Source organism: Taudactylus pleione, unplaced genomic scaffold, assembly GCF_031769625.1.
Source record: "Taudactylus pleione unplaced genomic scaffold, aTauple2 ptg000268l, whole genome shotgun sequence".
Taxonomy (NCBI): Eukaryota; Metazoa; Chordata; class Amphibia; order Anura; family Myobatrachidae; genus Taudactylus; species Taudactylus pleione.
This window is the reverse complement of record NW_028284670.1, coordinates 2407821-2427179: the sequence shown is the minus strand read 5'-3', so window position 1 is coordinate 2427179 and position 19359 is coordinate 2407821. Positions and strand designations below refer to the sequence as shown.

At 38.9% G+C, this 19359-nt stretch overlaps 1 protein-coding gene across 1 annotated transcript; it reads right to left on the bottom strand.

The window, feature by feature from the left end:
* Positions 1 to 4074: 4074 nt before the first annotated feature.
* LOC148513862 (olfactory receptor 11L1-like) lies at positions 4075 to 11700 on the bottom strand. Its single transcript, XM_088481285.1, has 3 exons — positions 10714 to 11700; positions 6206 to 6317; positions 4075 to 4313 (listed from the first exon to the last, which is right to left on the bottom strand). Exons 1-3 carry the CDS (start codon positions 11698 to 11700, stop codon positions 4075 to 4077), a joined length of 1338 nt encoding a protein of 445 aa, XP_088337411.1.
* Positions 11701 to 19359: the final 7659 nt, after the last annotated feature.

The following is a 19359-nucleotide window of genomic DNA, read 5'->3' as shown; positions in this document are numbered from 1 at the left end:
ATGTAATAGCTGATCATCTTAATAATTATTTTTGTTCAGTATTCACTACTGAGAGAGAGGGAAAGGGCCACAGTTAAGTTGCAGGTGTAATCAGAAAAATGAGGTAGGAAAGAGCACATTTACAGAGGAGAAGATCCTAACAGAACTCTCAAAACTGAAAGTGGATAAATCAATGGGGCCAGATGGGATTCATCCAGGGATACTGAAAGAGCTTAAAGGGGTGCTGGTAACACCATTAACATAATTATTCAACCAGTCACTAGCTACTGGAGTAATTCCAGAGGACTGGAAAAGAGCAATCATTGCCTCACTGCACAAAAGTGGAAGCAAGGAAGAGGCAAGCAACTACCAACCAGTGAGCCTTACATCAGTAGTAGGGAAATTGATGGAAACACTCTTAAAAGAAAGAGTCATAGATTATCTCAAATCTAACAATTTGCAGGATCCCAAACAGCATGGATTTACTGGAATGAGATCATGTCAAACAAATCTTATTGACTTTTTTGACTGGGTGACTAAGGAAATAGATAAAGGAGGGGCCATAGATATAGCTTATCTAGACTTTAGTAAGGCTTTTGACACTGTTCCACATCACAGACTGTTAAATAACCTGGAAAGCATGGGATTGGATACAAAGATAGTTGAATGGATAAGATCATAGCTGCAGGATAGGAAACAGAGAGTTGTAGTAAACTGAGTGCAGTCTTCATAGGGAAATGTTACCAGTGAAGTACCTCAGGGATCTGTACTTGGACCAGTGCCTTTTAATATCTTTATTTGTGACATTGCATATGGTATTGAAGGGAAACTACGCCTTTTTGCAGATGACACAAAGGTATGCAACAGGGTAGACACACCAGGAAGGGTAAAATAAATGACTGATGATCTAGGTAGACTAGAGGAATGGTCAAGAACTTGGCAACTACAGTTTAATGCCAAAAAATGCAAGATCATGCACTTGGGTCTCAAAATCCAAAGGCTAAATGTACTATTAATGGCACTATACTGGAAACTACTGTAGAGGAAAGGGATCTAGGAGTCACTATTTCACATGACTTAAAGGCAAGCAAACATTGTAACAAAGCAATGAGGAAGGCAAGTCAGATGCTTGGTTGCATAGGGAGAGGAATCAGTAGCAGAAAGAAAGAAGTGATAATACCACTGTATAGGTCATTGGTACGTCCTCATCTCGAATACTGTGTTCAGTTCTGGAGGCCATATCTCCAGAAGGATATTAATACATTAGAGACTGTAAAAAGAAGGGCAACTAAAATGTTGCAAGGTCTACACCAAAAAACGTACCAGGAAAGACTAAAATATCTTAATTTGTATAGTTTGGAGCAGAGAAGGGATAGGGGGGACATGATAGAAATGTTCAAATTTATAAAGGTTTTAACAAGGTAAAGGAAGGAGACATTCTTCAAACAAAGAGAAGTATTAGAACAAGAGGACATGTTCTAAAACTGGAGGGTGGTAAGTTCATGGGAAATTTGAGGAAAAATGACTTCACAGAAAGGGTAGTGGACAAGTGGAATAGCCTCCCATCAGAAGTGGTAGAGGCTAAGACAGTAGAGCATTTTAAACATGCATGGGATAGACATAAGGATATCCTTCAGAAGAAGTAAGGATCAATAAGGGTTGAGGTAATAATATGTTTAAAAATGGGGCAGACTAGATGGGCCAAGTGGTTCTTATCTGCCATTAAATTCTATGTTTCTATGTAGAAGCATCTGAGATCTCTTGCTCCAAAGAAGGCAAAGTCAGGGCTGTCTGCTTGAAAGGTGATTGCCTCCATCTTCTGGGATGCAGAAGGAGTACTGCTGTTGGACTACCATGAAAGGGTAAAACTATCACACTGATCTTTTGAAGCAGCTATAACAAAAAATTAAGAAGAATCGATATGAACACTCAGAGTGATCAACCTTAGCTAAAACTTGCAGTTTATAACAAGTAACCATTAAAAGGATAGGTACAGTATACTTGACACACTGTTTTGAAAATTCTATAGGTAATAAACAACCAATACATTTTGAGAATGTATTATTATGCTATGAATACCTGTAACACAGTTTCTTCATAATATTTAGCTAAATCTGGATGAAAACTCAGAAATGATATTCCAAAGAAGTGGAATCTATAAATTTAAATCTATGAACAAAGAATATTAAAATAGACCCTCAGCAAGGATCTGAGCACACTATCAGAGAATCTTGCTGAATGAAATTCATGTGCCAAAATAATTAGGCTAGCTACAGGAAAGAGAAAAAATATTATATTAAACACTGATTCATAAATTAATAAAGACTTGGGTGAAACCTATATGTAGCTTAAGTATTCATCCTCTCTTCTGAGGATCTGTACACAATTTCAGCCAATATGTTTGCATATGAATAAATAATGAAAGTTATGGTAAAACTTACCTTCATTAACTCTCTTCATTCAAAGTCCATAGGGTCCACAGGGATACCTTTGGGGTTTAGGTGGAGGTTAGGACCAGACACCAGACAGTTAAAGCTGTTGACATCCAGGATACACTGGTCTTTCCCCATGTACCCCGCCCCCAACCCAGAGGCCCTTCAGGAGAGAAGAAAGCCTTTTACACAGAAGAAACACACTCTCACACAAGGGAGATGGAGTCCAGTGACCAGTATACCCAACCCAGAGAAGCCAGGGGCATCAGAGTGGCCACCCTGTGGACCCTATGGACTTCAAAGAAAGAGAGTTAACAAAGGTAAGTTTTACAATAACTCTCATTTTCTTCTTCAGGGTCCATAGCAATCCACAGGGATACTTTGGGGTTTTCCCAAATCAGTATTCAAGGGCAGGGATGCTCCTGAGCTGACAGGAGTATCCGGAGCCCAAATGAAACATCCTGAGAGGCAAATGTATCAAAGGCATAAAACATAAGACAGGTGTGGACAGAAGACCACGTGGACACCATACAAAGCTGTTCAGCCAAGGCACCATGGCATGCTGCCCACGAAGATCCCACAGAGTGAGTGAAATGAGCAGTGACAGCAGCTGGCAGAGGGTGACCCATGTGCCATTAAGCCTGTGAGATAGCCATGCAAATCCATCTGGCCAGGGTCTGGTCTGTTCTTGTGGAATCCATATACAGTAGGACAAATAGCAAAAAGAACAGGTATGGTCCACATAGATCCTAAGGGCATGGACCACATCCAAGGAAGCCTCACCAGCTGAAAGTTCGGGTGAACAGAGGGCTGGGACTAGAATTTCCTCTTTGCTATGGAATTGAGAGACCATCTTGGGAAGAAAACCAGGGCAAGTACGAAGAACCACCTTATCTGGAAGAAAAATCAGAGATGGGGAGCACCATGACAGTGCCCCAAGTCTGACACCCTACAGGTAGAGACAATAGCCAGAAGAAAGATAGTCTTCACTGTTAACTATTTGAGATCCACTGATTCCAGGGGTTCAAACAGAGGGCACTTCAGAGCCTGAAGTACCACAGATGAATCCCAAGTATCCACAGGAGGGACAAAGGGAGGTTGAATGCAGAGAACACCCTGTATAAAGGTGTGAACATCCAGTATTGTAGCAATTTTGCATTGGAACCAGATAGACAAAGCAGAGACATGAACTTTAAGTGAGGCCAGACAAAGTCCAAGGTTCAGTCTAGCCTGAAGGAAGACAAGGACTCTAGTGACCCTAAAAATATGCAGGTCATAACTTCTGGTGTTACACCACTGAAAGTATGTATGCCACACTCTGTGATAGATCCGGGCAGAAGTCGGTTTATGTACCCTGAGAATAGTCTGTACTACTGCTTGAGAAAACCCCTTCAATCTTAAAAGGGATGTCTCAAGCTCCATGCCATCAAAGACAGATGACCCAAGTCCAGGTGTAGTCAAGGACCTTGAGATAACAGATCAGGCTGTGGAGGCAGCAGAAGAGGAGCATCAATGGGTAGGCTCTGAAGATCTGAGTACCAATGTCGTCTGGGCCACACTGGAGCCACCAGAAGGACAGTGCATCTGTCTTGTTTGAACTTTCAAAGGACTTGAGGCAGGAAAGAGACTGGAGGAAACAGGTACACCAACCAAAAGGTCCACTTTATGGACAATGCATCTGCAAAGGCTGCCGCAGCATCCCTTGTTCTTGATCCATACACCATAAGCTGTGATTCTGTCGAGAGGCCATGAGGTCCACCTCTGGTGGGCCCATCTTGTCCACAAGGAGTTGAAATACTTCTGGGTAGAGAGACGATTTCCCATCATGAAGGCCGAGGAAGTCCGCTTCCCAATTCAAAGCTCTGGGAATGAACACTGCTGAGATTGCCAGCAGGTGTTTTTCTGCCCATGTGAGAATGTGAGCCACTTTTTACATGACTGCCTGATTTCGAGTGCCTCCTTGGTGATTGATGTAGGCTACTGCTGTGTCGTTGTCAGACTGTACCTGTACAGATCTTTCGTGCAGAATATGTTGCACCAGAGTGAGGGCTATGTTGATTTGTAGACCTGTCTCAACCAGTGTTCAGCACCACTGGAAGGAGTGCAGCCCAGTTACCATGCCCCAACCCCAGAGACTGACATCTGTCATCAAGATCACCCAGTCCAGGACCCAGAAGGGGCATCCCCTGGTTTGGTGAGACATCTATAACTACCATGAGAGGGACAGATCAACCTTTGGAGAGAGAACCATTGTTTGGGACTTTAATCAGGCAATCCATGTCATCTGGAGAGGACCAGGAGTTGCAGAGGTCTTGGGTGGAATTGGGCATACTCCACCATATCAAAGGTGGAGACCATGGATCCCAGGACTTCCATTGCTGAGTGAGTGGACACTTGGTGATGGTGGAGTAGTCTGCGCACATGTTGCAGTGTGGAGATCTTGTCCATTGCTTGGAAGATTCTTTGAGCATGAGAATCTAGGAGGGCCCCCAGATGGACCATTCTTTGTCAAGGAACCAGGGAGGATTTATTCCAATTGATTAACCAGCTGTGATTCTGCAGAAAGGAAGTGGTAACCTGAAGATGTTGTTTAAAAACCTCTGGGGAGCATGCTAATAGCAAGAGGTCATCCAGGCAAGGTAGCAGTCTGACTACCTGACAACAAAGGTGAGCTGCCATAAACACCATAATCTTGGTAAAAAACCAAGGGGCTGTGGAAGTCCAAAAAAGCCTGGAACTAGAAATGTTGCTGTAGAACAGCAAACATGAGAATATTCTGGTGAGAAGGCACTATAGGTATATGTAGGTAAGCCTCCTGAATATCCAGTGACACCATAAAGTCCCCTGGCTCCATTGCTAGGACTAAAAAGCACAGGGTTTAGATAAAAAACCTGGGTACCCTGATGAATTTGTTCAGGGATTTGAATTTGAGAATAGGCTGGTAAGACCCATTTGGCTTCTAAACCAGAAACAAGGTGGAACAATAACCTGTCCCTCTCTGAGATAGAGTGTCTGGAACAATTACCCCATCTGCAGTAATGAATGAATAGCTGTTTGTATAAGCAGGGCTTTGATTGGGTCCAAGTAAGGGCCTTTGCAGAAAAACTGGTGCTGTGTTTGTCTTAGGAATGAAATTGATACCTGTAAGAGACCATTTCCTTTATCCAAGTGTCTGAGGTGATTTTGACACCAGCACTGGGCAAATTGAAGAAATCAACTTTCTACCCTGGTATCCCAAAGAGGATGGTTTTTCCTCTGATTTTGCAGCAGGATGGTGGGTGGCCCAGGCATGCATGGGCTTAGGTTTGGCTGACTTAGAGGAAGCCTGCTGTTGAGGAAAGGACTGAGGTTTTCTTTAGGGACAAAATACTTTAAAATATGTTGTCCATTTAGCAGTCATAGCAGATGGCAGAAAATCAGTCTTAGAGGCCGCCAAAGAGGTGACAACCTTGTCCAAGTCAGAACCAAAAAGAATGTACACCATGTAAGTGAGCAATTATAGGGCCTTCTTAAAGTCTGCATCCATCTTCCAGGACTGCAGCAACAGAGAGCAACGGACAGACACTGACATAGAAAATATTCTGGAGGTTAAAAAGCTCACATCCAGCGTAGCATCCCCTATGTATGAAGCTGCATCTCTAATGTGATCAAGAAGGGAAAGCATGTTCTTAGAGGCATCCTCATGGAGGAACTCCTCAAGGGCATCTGTCCAGCCCTCAATTGCTTAGCCACCCAAGCAATAGCCATGGATTGGCAAGCAGAGGCTCCTGAAAGAGAATACATACATTTCATACCAGCTTCTACCTTTTTAACTGTGTGATCCTTCAGCAAGAAAGCAGACAGAATAGGTAAGGTAGAACTCTTGATCAACCATGTGATATGAGAGTCCACTGCTGGTGGAGTCTTCTACTTTGTACAATGATCAGCTGGAAAAGGATAACAGTAGGTCAGTCTTTTATGTGGCTGAAACCTTTTACCGGACATCTGCCAGGCAGCCACCACATGTTTAACTACCTGATCGGATATAGGGAACTCTGCATAATTAAACTTTGACTTTGGAGTGGGTTCATCATCTTTTATGTGAAATATATCTCTAACCACTCATACTAGGGCAGGAATATTAATCTTTGGCTGCAGTTCCTCCTCCCCTAAGGGAGTCTCAGTAGTAGATAAATCAGCTCTCCTGCCTCTTCAGAGGACACCTCAGAATCTGAGAGGAGCATGGTCTGAGAGGAAACCAGAGGATACGTATTTTTACTGGGTAGTAATTTCTCACCCTGTAATATATTTTTAGCAGCCTTGGATACCATCATCTCTAAGGTAGCAGGCAGAGGAGGCACTTGTATAGTTTGTACCTGTTGTGGCAACCCCACAGGGGGAATTACAGCCTGTACCTCCTGTGGCAACCCCAAAGGAGGAACTACTGCCAGGACTGTTAGGCAGTCCACAAGTGTATTTAGCTCATGAGTAAAGGAAGCCCAGGGGGCTTTTGGACAAGGGCTGGGGGAACTGATGGGCCAGGTGTATTATAACAGGTAACACAAAGTCCTTCTTGGATTAAATCATTCTCATTTAATCTTGGTGCACATGATTTACATGACAGAAGTGTGGGTGCAGCAGCTATTTTGTTACTCTTGCCTTTGTTAGACATACTGCAGAGTAGTATAGCACTATGGTATGAGGTAGAAAACAACCATTGAGTATGTGTCAAAAGCCAAACTCAAGGGGGAAGCAATATAAAGAGCCTGTTCAAGCTTGTATTAAGCTGTAGAATTTAAGCACATTTATGGCACTATGTATAGAATACAAGATAGTGCAACTGCCCTAGTATGTGATAACTTCACAACTCCAATGAGAAATGAAGTGTATATGGACCCAAAATACTCAGGTATTGTTAGGGACACAGAGAGAAAAAAAGTGATAGGAAAAGCTTGACAGCATGAGAAAATATCAGACACACAGCACTAGCAGATCGCATACAATGCAGAAAAGTAACTGAACAGTTGGCACTAAAATCAACTACTCAGACTCTAATTTCTGGTAGGCTGTAGAGCTACATAACCTGGCTCTAGGCGGACCTGAACCCTGCATTCTCTGAGAGAGCTGTGGCTGAGCCTTGGAGAAGATGGCTGCTGGAGACCTCTGAGGGGGCATGGCTATAGAGAAATGCAGCTCATAGTTGCTTAGACCCTGCAGAATGGCTCTCGGAGCTGGGGGAGGGGACACTTAAATAGGGAAATCTGGCCTCCCCTGGCTGATTATTGACCCCAGGGATGCTGGTTTCCTGCACCATATGTACCCTGGTGGTCTTAGTGGAGCATGCACACTACCCCAGTGTAAACACTCAGCATCCTCCTGTCTGACCCTGAGACTGCCCACATGTGGGTTACCACAAGCGGCAAACCACCTTACCTGCCCCCCAAGTTCCAAGTTACAGTCTTTGGTCATCCCGAGGGGCCAGATAGCAAAGTCCCTGGGAGCATGTCAAGAGTACCAGATGGACCTGGAGTTGCAATGCCTGGAGGGGTGATGGAGTGTCAGCACAGATGTGTCATGGAAAGTCTAATGCTGAACACTCAGTGGTAAAATAAATAAAAACTAGTAAATCAAATAAATGAAAGCTTATGAGCTGCCTAAAGCAGCCCAATGTCTAAATGGTGATCTGACTCATGCAGACACCAGAACTAACTGAAGGGCCTCTGGTTTGGGGGCAGGATATAGGGGGAAGGACAAGTGCATCCTGGGACTTGACAGCTTTAACTGTCTGGTGTCTGCTCCTAACCTCCATCTAAACCCCCAAGGTATCTCTGCGGATCCCTATGGTCCCTGAAAAAGAAATACCAGATTATAAGGCTAATATATGTTAAATATTGACCTTTTGAAAGTGTAAACCATTTATCCATGTCATCCTAAATGCATGTCTACATATTGGTGGTTACACTAATGACCATGTCGACCTTCTTACTGTCAACAATCAAAACCTGTCAATCCCTTAGTTTTTGGATGTCAACCTTCAGAATATTGACCAGTCATAATAACACACCCCTTCATCCTATTCATCCTGTTCTCCCCTATTCTTCCCCCTATTCATTAACTTATTTTACTGTCTTGACTTATTTACACATTCTCTCTCTCATACCCAGTGAAGTAATTATGTTCTTTCATGTATATTTGACTTTCTCTATGAAATTTGTGTATATTTTTCTTTGTTTTTCTATTGTTTGTGTGTTTTCTTTCTGCTTACTTGCTTTACCTCTCTTTCTCATCCATTTTTTTCCTGTCCTCCTCCTCCTCTTCTCTACTTTGCATTTCAAATGTCTCTTTGTCTCACTGCAGCTGCTGGAGATAGTGAGCCTGCCTTCATGCTATCTATGTCAAATTAATTTGGCCTGTACAGCATTATTTCACTTCCTAATGCTGCCTCCTCCAGCTGCTTCTGAGTGGCTTTAGTATCCACCTTCACCTGGACTGCTACCCAACTCCTTTACCTTGGGAAGAGGGACCTTTGCACAAAGTGCTGCTGCACGTCCAAAATTAAGGGGTTTGGATTTTCCGTTGGTGTGTAACCTCATAGCTTTGGGGCATGGCTTCATGGGGAATGCTGCACCAACAAGTCACAGCAGGTGGTCTAATTTCTGTGCAAACCACACGTATCAAGTACATCCTTTACATAGAGATCAATGAATCTAGGGATGTATTGAAATTAGTAAGATATAGTGTATATCTTGTGGCTCAGAGTCACGGGCTGTTGCTTTTAACTTTCATTTATTTAATTTAACTGTCACCACCAGGAGGGGTGTGTGTTATGTACAGTGTATCTGTGTTAATATAATGCCATAAGCTATTATTTAATAAATATTCACACGTGGAAAGTACTGTCTATAAGAAAGAGAGTCTAACTAGGTTTTCTCTATATGCCAGGTACTCAGTGCATTGTTAACATAGAGATAACTGTAGCGTTGTGATTTCTTGGAAAGCAGTGATGCTATAAGTGTCAGGTTAAATAATGAATATTAGCAGTCAGGCAAATGTGGAATAAAAGTTATGTTTGAAGAAGCAAGGGGAGCCAGAAGGGGGAGTTTAGAGTTTTTTTGTGGATTATTAATTTTCTGCATTCTGACTAAGGCTCAATCGGTGATTTGCAGAACTACTGTACATTCAACAATATTGCAATGCTGCGTGAAAGACTTCTTTTAGCAGATTGCAAGATATGTAGTTCCGTTAATGGCCACTGAGCTGATGTTGCCAAGTAGAGGGATCCCTGTGAGCAATTGATAGCACAATTCTTGAAGCATTTATGTGGTCAATCGGATGCTTTACTTTATATTTTGAGGAAAGTGGCTGATTCACATTGGTACACTGTAGTGTCATATCTGATACTATACAAGAATATCTACATTGTCTCTATATATTGTTTATCAGCAATTACATCCCTTTTATGTATTGTGCTGTTGTTTATATGAAGCATTTTATATTTTTCAATTATCAATTGAGGAATTTATCTTTTAATAACAATATGTTTGCTGTGTTCCCTGGATTAGTTGTACAAAATGCCTGTTGCCCACTTTAGGGTCTTAGGACCCTTTAGCATTAATCATTTAACTACTATTTTACTACTTCTTTTGGGTCTAGTGAATATGAAATGGGCAGTTATACTGTACTTTCATTTAGATAAGAGGTTGAAAGAAAGAGTTCTTATGGAACCCACTCCAAACTATCAGAATTAATTTTATATTTAAAAATCTGTAGGAGAGTTCTCAGAATCATTTATTCAGTTAAAATATAATTTTAACATGTTGTGTGCATATTTATTTTGACTTTTTCATCAAAATAAATAAATTGTCTCAGAATTGTTGCCCCCGTCCCTAATAACAAAAGTAAAAGCACAGTGGAACATATACAGTATGCTGAGACATAAAAGTAACAGGTTATTAAACTCCAGTATAAACGAAGGTCATGAAAATTGTTAAGGGCAAAAGTAGAATGATCCACATATGTGGAATCTTTTTTTTTAAAGTAAGACAGGTCAAAAAGAAAAAGGAAGACTAGCTTAGAAAAAGAGAATACAAAAGAGGGGGGATATGTTGGGAGGCCTACAGTGTATACATTAATAAACTTCTCACAAAATAAAATTCAGCATTTTTGTTAAAGTTAACTGTTAGAAGTTTATTTTAAGTTTACATGTGGTTTATGTAAAAATGTAAAAAAATTTTTGCTGTTGTATATTTTTGCTATAATATATACAAGCCCCAGTCCTATGACAGACAGTATTCTCAAAAAGCAAACACATAGTACTATATACATTTTCAAAATATTGTTGTCTACAGTATTCACAAAAATTATAATTGAAAATGTATTTTTTATTAAAATAAATCATCTGATGTTTCAGCTTTTGAAAAGCCTGCTTGAAGTCTTTATTCCTCAGGCTGTCTATAAATGGGTTAAGCAATGGTGTTACAATGGTGTAAAGCAGTGATAATGTCTTACTGGTAGCCAATAATTGTCCTTTGGCTGGAACCATATACACAGAAAGAAGAGTGCCAAAAAATATACACACTACAGTCAGATGGGAGATGCAGGTGGAGAATGCTTTCTGTCTCCCACTGATGTAGTGGATGTTTAGGACGGTGGCGATGATATACACATAGGAAATAATGATAATTAAAAATGGACTTATGACACCAATAATACCAACTAATGTTGTATGAATGGGAATAAGTGATGTATCTGAACATGAAAGCTCTAAAATAGGAGGGAAATCACAGAAAAAATGGTCAATGACATTTTGTCCACAGAAGTCTAATTTGTATATATCTAATTCAATGATCAACAACACCAAGGCACTTAAAGACCATGATGCAATGACAGATTTCACACAAAATGTTTTGTTGATTATAGAGCTATAGCGCAGGGGGTTACAGATAGCCAGATATCGGTCGTAAGACATCACTGTTAGGATGAGACACTCTGAAGACTCTGTGTTAGCAAACACATAAAATTGTGTTATACAGACAGCAAGTGACATGGTGCCACCTTCATGCAGGATGATGTGAAGTAAAAAAGGGAGAATGTCTGTGGTTGTCAGAATGTCCAGTACAGACACTTGCGTGATGAAGAAATACATTGGAGAGTGAAGATTGTTGCTCATTGATACTAAAGTAATGATAATAATATTACCACATATAGTGACACAGTAAATGAGGAGCATGAAAAAAAACAATAGAATATTGAAGCTGTGAAGGTCTGGAAATCCCAGGAGAAAGATGTGAGAGATATTGCTCTCATGCATTATGTGAGCAGATCCTGAAGGACAAGCATATGGAGCATCCATAGAACTCCATAGTTGTTTATTTTTTTTCTAGTAAATTAAACATCAAAAACTGTAACAAGACTGTTAGAATCTTCTTCATCCTATTTAGAGGAAACAAGACTTTTTACTGAATTTTAAGCTGAAGAAGATATATTTATATCACGTCTTACATAGAGCATCTGAAAAGGAAAAAGAAAATTTTCTCTACTTGAACTTTTTACTTGAAACTAAAATATAACATCTAAATGACAGTCAGGATGCCGATGGTCTTAATTCCAACATATTGTGGAGGTAAGTATAAGGGTCATAGGGAGACATAGGGTTAGGGAGAGGGTTAGGCACTAAGTGGAGGGTTAGGGTTAGGTTTCAGGACAGAAGGTTTAGGGTAAGGCTGTAGGATGGGAGGGTTAGGGTTATAATGGGGGAGTGGTGGGTTAGGGGGAGGTTTAGGGGGAGAGTTAAACAATTTACAGTAATCTGTCAGGTATTATTGGTATTCTGACCATTAGCATCCTGACTGTTGGGATAGTGTGGTCAGGGCCACTTCTATCACACAAACACTATTTGTCACATGTTTTCCTGCACAAAAACTATTTCAGTTATACATCCATTTTGTGTATTTGTCCCTCTAAACATTTTTTCTAGCAAACATAAAAGATTAACAAAATCTTACCTGAAAACGCAGCTAATGCTGTTCTCAAATGAGCCAAACGCTATGAAATTTGATTAGCTACTGTAGGTGCTGAATTCTTTTTAAACTACTTGAAGAATCTAGAACAAACATTACTGATACAAGAAACACATTTTTAAACCCAAACATCTCCACAGATCCCAAGTGACAAGCTTACCCAGACAGCAGACACTTCATAAATCTGATACAGCTCTGAGAATAAGAACAACTTCTTAACATTAGAGTTTAAAACATTAGATACAAATTGTAGGGTCTTTAAGTTGCTAAGAAAACTGGACAATAAAGATGGAATGAATGTACACTCCCATTGTGAGATAACTTACCTTCATAATAAAAGTTTGCAAAGTAATTAAAACCATAATATCCAGCAGCTCTTGATCCTAAAATAGATAGATCCATTCTAAAGTACCGCAAAGAATAAAGTGGCATCATACTTTAATCTCACTATGGCTTTTACACACACATTAGTAGATAGCATCTGCATACCCCCCAATCATCCCACTTTGACAGTTTTAGTCCTGCTGATCAGGCACTGTCACATCATCCCACCCATGGGCCACAGTGTTCAGTGGGAAGGAGTTAGGGGATGCATTCTCTGCATGGCAGAGCAACGGGTGTATAGATGATTTGCGCATGGACACAGTGAGAGTGGACCCATGGGGGCAGCTCAGCATTTCCACAAACACTGGCCACACCCCCCTGACATGCTCCTCGGGTGCGCACATACTGTCCTTCCTTCCAACCCCAATATGTTGGGAGGTATGAATCTATATGATGTCAAATCAAAATCAATACCCAAAGGCCTTATTAAATGCTACTGTAGTGTGAAAATGTATGTTACAATTATATGTAACAGGCTGTGCACCATTATTTCAAACCTAATAAAACCAGACCAGGAAGGATTTGTAGGATATAATACAATATATATGAGTCTTTAATTTATTATGATCCTATATTTGTAAATAAAGGCTGCAATTAATTCTTTTCTCTGGATTTGAAGATAGCATCTCACATGCTTCATTGGGGACATAAGAGAGAGGATTTGGTGCAAACTCTGACATTGTATTTAGGACCTTCTACACTTCTTCATTAATGGCTTCTTATTATTAAACTTTGTCATAAATAATGGGCCATGCAGGGAAAAACCCTGTCACCCCACTTCCCTTTATATGTGTGTTAACCATACAACTGCTAGCTGAAATAAAAAGGCTGACAGAAAATGTTAAAGGTATATTGGTGCATAAATAAAGTCTGTTTATAATAATAATATTTTCTGAGATCAACCGTGAGATCTCACTGTCAAAATTAAGAAATGATGCAGAAGCCTCATTTTATAAATCAAATACTGTTAAATCAATGACAATTCATATTAACATTCTACCTGAAACACTCAGCCAGCTAAAAGAGACATTTAAATATAAATACAATCAAAATTCTAAATTCATTCTAATCTAAGGCAAAGATTAAAATGAAAGATTTTAATTATCTTCTATTAGTAACAAAATTAATTATTGTTAGTAAAGAAGGGGTAAACTGTGGTTTTGTGGCAGAACCAAATATTTTGTATAAAAATTTTGCTATTTCGGGAATCATACTTTATAAAGAATTTTGTACTTATACTACCACTCAATTTCATTAACAAATTTATAAACATTACCTTTATCTGAAAAAAATACAATAGTTAAAAGAAAATACAAAATACTAAAATAAATTGCCTGCTAGATCAAAATATTGACACCAACCACAAAACCTGTGGGTGAGACTTGAATATAATTTAAATATAACAATTCTGATAAAAGATCTAGGGTTATATTTATCAAAGTTCCATTTTGCATTCGATTTTATGTTCGATTTAGCTCACCTAAAATCAAATTAAACTGAATATAGAATCCCTGTCAAAATCCCACATTTACAAAAATGTGATTTTGTAAGCCTTTTCTACATCCAATTTGAATTTGTTTAATTTTGACTAGTGATTTCTTGTTTGATTTTGGATGCCTATGTCCAAATCAAACACCAAATTGAACACAAAATCCCCCAAATAATAGACCTGCTTCATGCTGGCAATTTTAGCATGAGCAGGTGCCAGTTATACAGAAACATGCACAGATCCATGAGATCTGTGCATGTTTCTGAGTGGAAAAACCTATAAAAAGTGTAAAATAAAATAAAAAATGATGTACTACCAGCACTGGGCATTTCTGAGTCAGTCCTGGTTGTGAAAATATGGGTACAAAATACATAAGGGTATATTAGGTATTTTCCCAAACCGGGGCTGCACTCTTTCACCGGGTCCCCTGGCCAAAGCATTATACCTGACTGCTAGTCAGCCCAGGCAAGGGATCCATGGGAAGGTGGTGAACCCCCAATAAAGGAGCTCCCCCTATCCAGGGCACTCCCGGACTGGGATGATAGCCTAGGGCTGTCCCCAGGCAGTACTGGCAATTGGGTGCTGAGTTGATTGTGTAAAAATAGAGTCAATAACATTGTCTTTTACAGGAGAACTACAGGTCCCACAAGCCTCCCCCTCATGCTGGTACTTGGAGGACCACAAGTACCAGCATGCAGGGAACTAATGGCCCATTGGTGCCTCTAGTTCACCTGCAAAATAAATATTAATATAAAGACAAGACTAACACACATGAAAGTATAACTTTATTATACTCACACACACATACTCACCTACAATCCCTGTACACGTCCTCTTCCTCATATAGTCATCCACAATCTTCATAAAACAAAAACAAAAAAAGCGGACCCCACGGACAGTACCTCCTCAAGGATTTCTCTTAGAAATGCATAGGCTAAGCATTTATTGGCTGAGAGAGGCAAGCCCCCACCTCTCTCAGCCAATGAATAGTCCTCACAATTGACTTCAATGGTGAGAACCGCTAGGTTACCAAAGGTTACTTAGTGATTCTCACCATTGAAGTGATTTTAACACTTTACAAACTTTTCATACACAGAAGCATGCATGTATCTCACTGAGCTGTGCATGCATCTGTGTAATTCATACCTGCTCATATTAAAATCACCAGCATGAAGCAGGTCTATAATTTTGTGGATTTGAAGTTCCTTTTCAAATTGAATATTAGTAAACATGGGATTTGTATGTTGGTCTATGTAAAAGTACCAATGTTGTGCCGATATTCGATTTTCTGTGGGATTTGACTGGAATTCAGTGTGTGTTCGATTTGACTTTTGATTTTGTCTTTAGTAAATCTCCAAAGGCAAAATCGAATTAAACCACATGCAATCGAATGTCAAATCACACAAAACTCCAAATCGAACATTAGTATTGCACCCCTTACTCTGGATCCTTGCTAAAGAAAGATAAATTAAGAAACATACCCCAAGGTAAATTTGCTACCAGCATAAAATAATATAAACTTTACATATGAACTCAGGGCCTGATTCAGAGCCGGACGCTATTTGTGGACAGTCGTTCTGAAAAAGGGGCCGGATATTTAAATAGAGCGCTCGCTCTTTGCAGTCTGTTGACGCCTCTATGTCTGAACGAGCGAACAAAACATGCGCTCGCTATTTTGTAAAGACGCCCCCTGGCCGCTCGAATCATACATCATCTCTGCTATTTATTAGATTAATTGAGTACATCGAAAGGCGTATGAACTGCTCGCTATTCTTGTGGTAGCATTTTCCTACCGCAATCATGCGAGCAGTTCAGGCTAAAAGACAACCAAGTGACGTGGTCGATGATGCTGCTTTGTTAATTATGCACACCCTTAAAACACCCGTTTTGACCGTTTGGCACGCCTGCGTTCGGATCTCCACTCCCCGTTTTCAAGCACCTTCCCCTGTTACCACCCACAAACGCCTCATCCTGTTACTCATATTAGCAGGCACTCGCTATTTTGTGAGCACACAATTTCCGACCGCACTGACTGGTTGGCGCATGCGCATTACAACCCATATGCATGCGCAGATGTGCGAACATCGCTCGGAGCAAATGAGCGGCCGCTTACGAGCGACTCTGAATCAGGTCCTCAGTCTCTCAGTATTAGGTTTGGCTAAACTGATTTAGAATCTAATTTTAAATTATTGATGTAATAATATAATTATTAAAATAACTAGCTTTAAAATGGGCACATAATTTGATTTATTGTATATAAATTTTATTCACATTCTCAGGATTTTTACATGTGATACTGTACAATGAAATTGAAGCAAATTTACATATTTTTACAGTATATGAAAAGTATGTACTATAACTGGACATCATAACATTGAAAAACATTATGTAGCACAAATATTAGCAGAAGAGTTTTGAAATGGAAACCAAAAAAATCACCATAATCATCACCAAAAATGGAGCAAGTGAGATGTTTATAGCAACAAGAGAAGTGATTAAAAAATCCACAACTTAAAAAATAGTATAGAAAAAATAAATATTCCATGGACAAGAACATATAATGTTCATAGTTTTTATTTTAAATATTCAATGTATAACTTTAATACATAAAATTAATATTATTTAAAATAATAAATATTATTATACAGTGTTGAAAGTTTAAAGTATTATAAGTCTGCAATTTCCCCTTTGTACACCTTTCCCTACCTACATTACTTCTCTTTTTTTCTGTACCTATTATGTACTTTGGAATATTGTAAAAAAAGAAGGAAAAATAAAATAATAAAATAATTTAAACTTGAAAATACTGTGAGAACTAAATAAATAAATATGTTATTCAAAATATCAGATTCTATTCAACACTCTGAAGTATAATGATATTGAAAATATCATATCCCTACTATATTAGGCTTTACTGACTCACCTGGTAAACTGTAAGAAAATTCTTCTATATTAGACATGGAATTTCCTATAAAGAAGTGTAATAATGCTGAAGCAGAAATGAGGCTCAATTCATAGCACATTGCTGCAGCTTTCTCTTATACACTGCTGGTACTATTTTTAGTTACAGAATAATCTGTGGAGACCTCAACGTGAACCTCTTGTGGGTGATGTACAGAAAGTAATCTTTAGAGAATACAATGATTGTAGAAATGTTTTGAGACTTAAATAATGATCAATTGAAACAATACTAACTATGGAGGACAAATTATTAATGAAGTTTGGCAATATAATTTATTATCAGTTACTTATATATCGCCAGCATATTTTGCTGCACTTTACAATTGGGAACAAACACTAATAGAACAAGTCTGGGTAAAAAGGGCCCTGCTTGCTAGCTTACATTATATAGGGAAACAGGCCTTGATACACAAGGATAGGTGCTACCTATTTCATATTGGCCCAGCCAATTGCAGATGGGCTATATGATATAGTCACAATTGATTCTTGGCCTAGGGTCAAGATGATGTGAAAGTGAAGAAAGAGAAAGTATGTAGAGTTATGTATGGACTGTGTATGGGGGAGGTAAGTTTATGGAGGTTATGAGGGTGGTTTTTGGATTTAATAAGCTTGTCTAAAGAGATGAGTTTTCAGGGAATGCTTGAATGTTTGGAGACTAGAGGAAATTATTTTGTGTGGGAGGGCAGTCCACAGATTGGGTGCAGCCTGAAAAAAGTCCTGTAACCATGAATGAGAGCAAGTTTTGTAATCAACATTAACTATAATATATTTAGAATCATGTATTAGTTATGATATAGATTATATATTTTATTTTGTAACTTAACAACTTTTTAACTTTTCTTGAGTTTGTCGACCTCTGTGTAACATAAGTAACACATAGGTGTAGATGTATCAATCAGGAGCTGTTCTAAGCTGGTTTAAAACCACTGCATATTGCTATACAGCACCGGGCAATTATGTTCTCAAAGACAACAGATTTTTTGTATTAGGGATAGGAGGGTTAAAAATGTAATTGTGAGGTGTTTTCAAAGCTGCACAAACCTTTCAAACTGCTAGCATGTTTAACTCCTTTACAGCTAAGTGTTTTCTCATACTGTGCTAAGGCTATTTTTCTCCATTTTTAAATCCTACAAATGCAATCCTGCATTTTACTATTTTGGAGAGGTATATTATTGACAAAATAAGAATCACAAAATATTTATTTGTAATAAATAATGTTTGCATTTGTTTCCCTTTCTTGAAAATTCAATAAAAACACTTTTTGGCCATTTGGGTTATTTACTTTTGACATGTTAGAATGAGTAAAAAAATTAATGATATTATATGATGAAATGTGACGAGTGCTAACATCGGAATATGGCCTTATCTTTCCACTGTCTTTACTGGCATTTAATATTGTGTTAGAAGTATACTGTGTATAATTATATATACAGTATTGCACCATAGTGATTGTTATATGACTTAGAGGTACAGTACATAAACCAGCTACTGAATATAAATTTACTTACTACAGTCCCTTTTGAGAATTCCGGTTGCATTACTCAGGAACCATACAGATACATTTGATGAGCTTATTTATCACTTTCCTGAAAAATACAGATTCATAACCTTCAGCAGCCCCAAAACCTTAAAAAAATAAATACACTAAACTATACATAATTTAAACCATATTGTTATTATATACAGTATATATAAATATATTGTTAGAATAGATTAAGTATTTTTGGAAATAAATAATAGCAGGATATAAAGTAGTGCAGTGTATTTATTTTGTATGGTTTTATATAATAATATGCCCTGACTCACTGACACATCAATGCCCAGCTCAAACTTTTATTCCATGATATATAGTAGGTGCCCACTAAGAAGGATGTATTAGATATTTTCTACCTCTATGCAATGTCCTTCCTGACTGTCTTATTGTGGCTCTAATACAGTTAATATTCAAACAACAGCTGTCATCCCAATTGCTCCCAAACATTACTGGCAGTTGTTGTGGCTCCCCTATTTGAATAGTGAGTGAAGGGTTGGTGGTAAAGATACAATATTGGGTGCAGGGTTATGGGTAAGGGTACAATATTGGTAGCAGGGTTAGGGCATAAGGGTACAGTATTGG

Excerpts from the sequence above, each read along its gene's own strand:
- LOC148513862 (XM_088481285.1), bottom strand. The coding sequence starts at position 11,700 with ATGCATGAGAGCAATATCTCTCACATCTTTCTCCTGGGATTTCCAGAC. Across the intron at positions 6,318-10,713 it reads GACAACAATATTTTGAAAAT|AAGACTCCACCAGCAGTGGA; the intron begins GTATATAGTACT and ends TGTACAAAGTAG. Across the intron at positions 4,314-6,205 it reads AGTTAAAAAGGTAGAAGCTG|AAAAACACCTGCTGGCAATC; the intron begins GTATGAAATGTA and ends TCACATGGGCAG.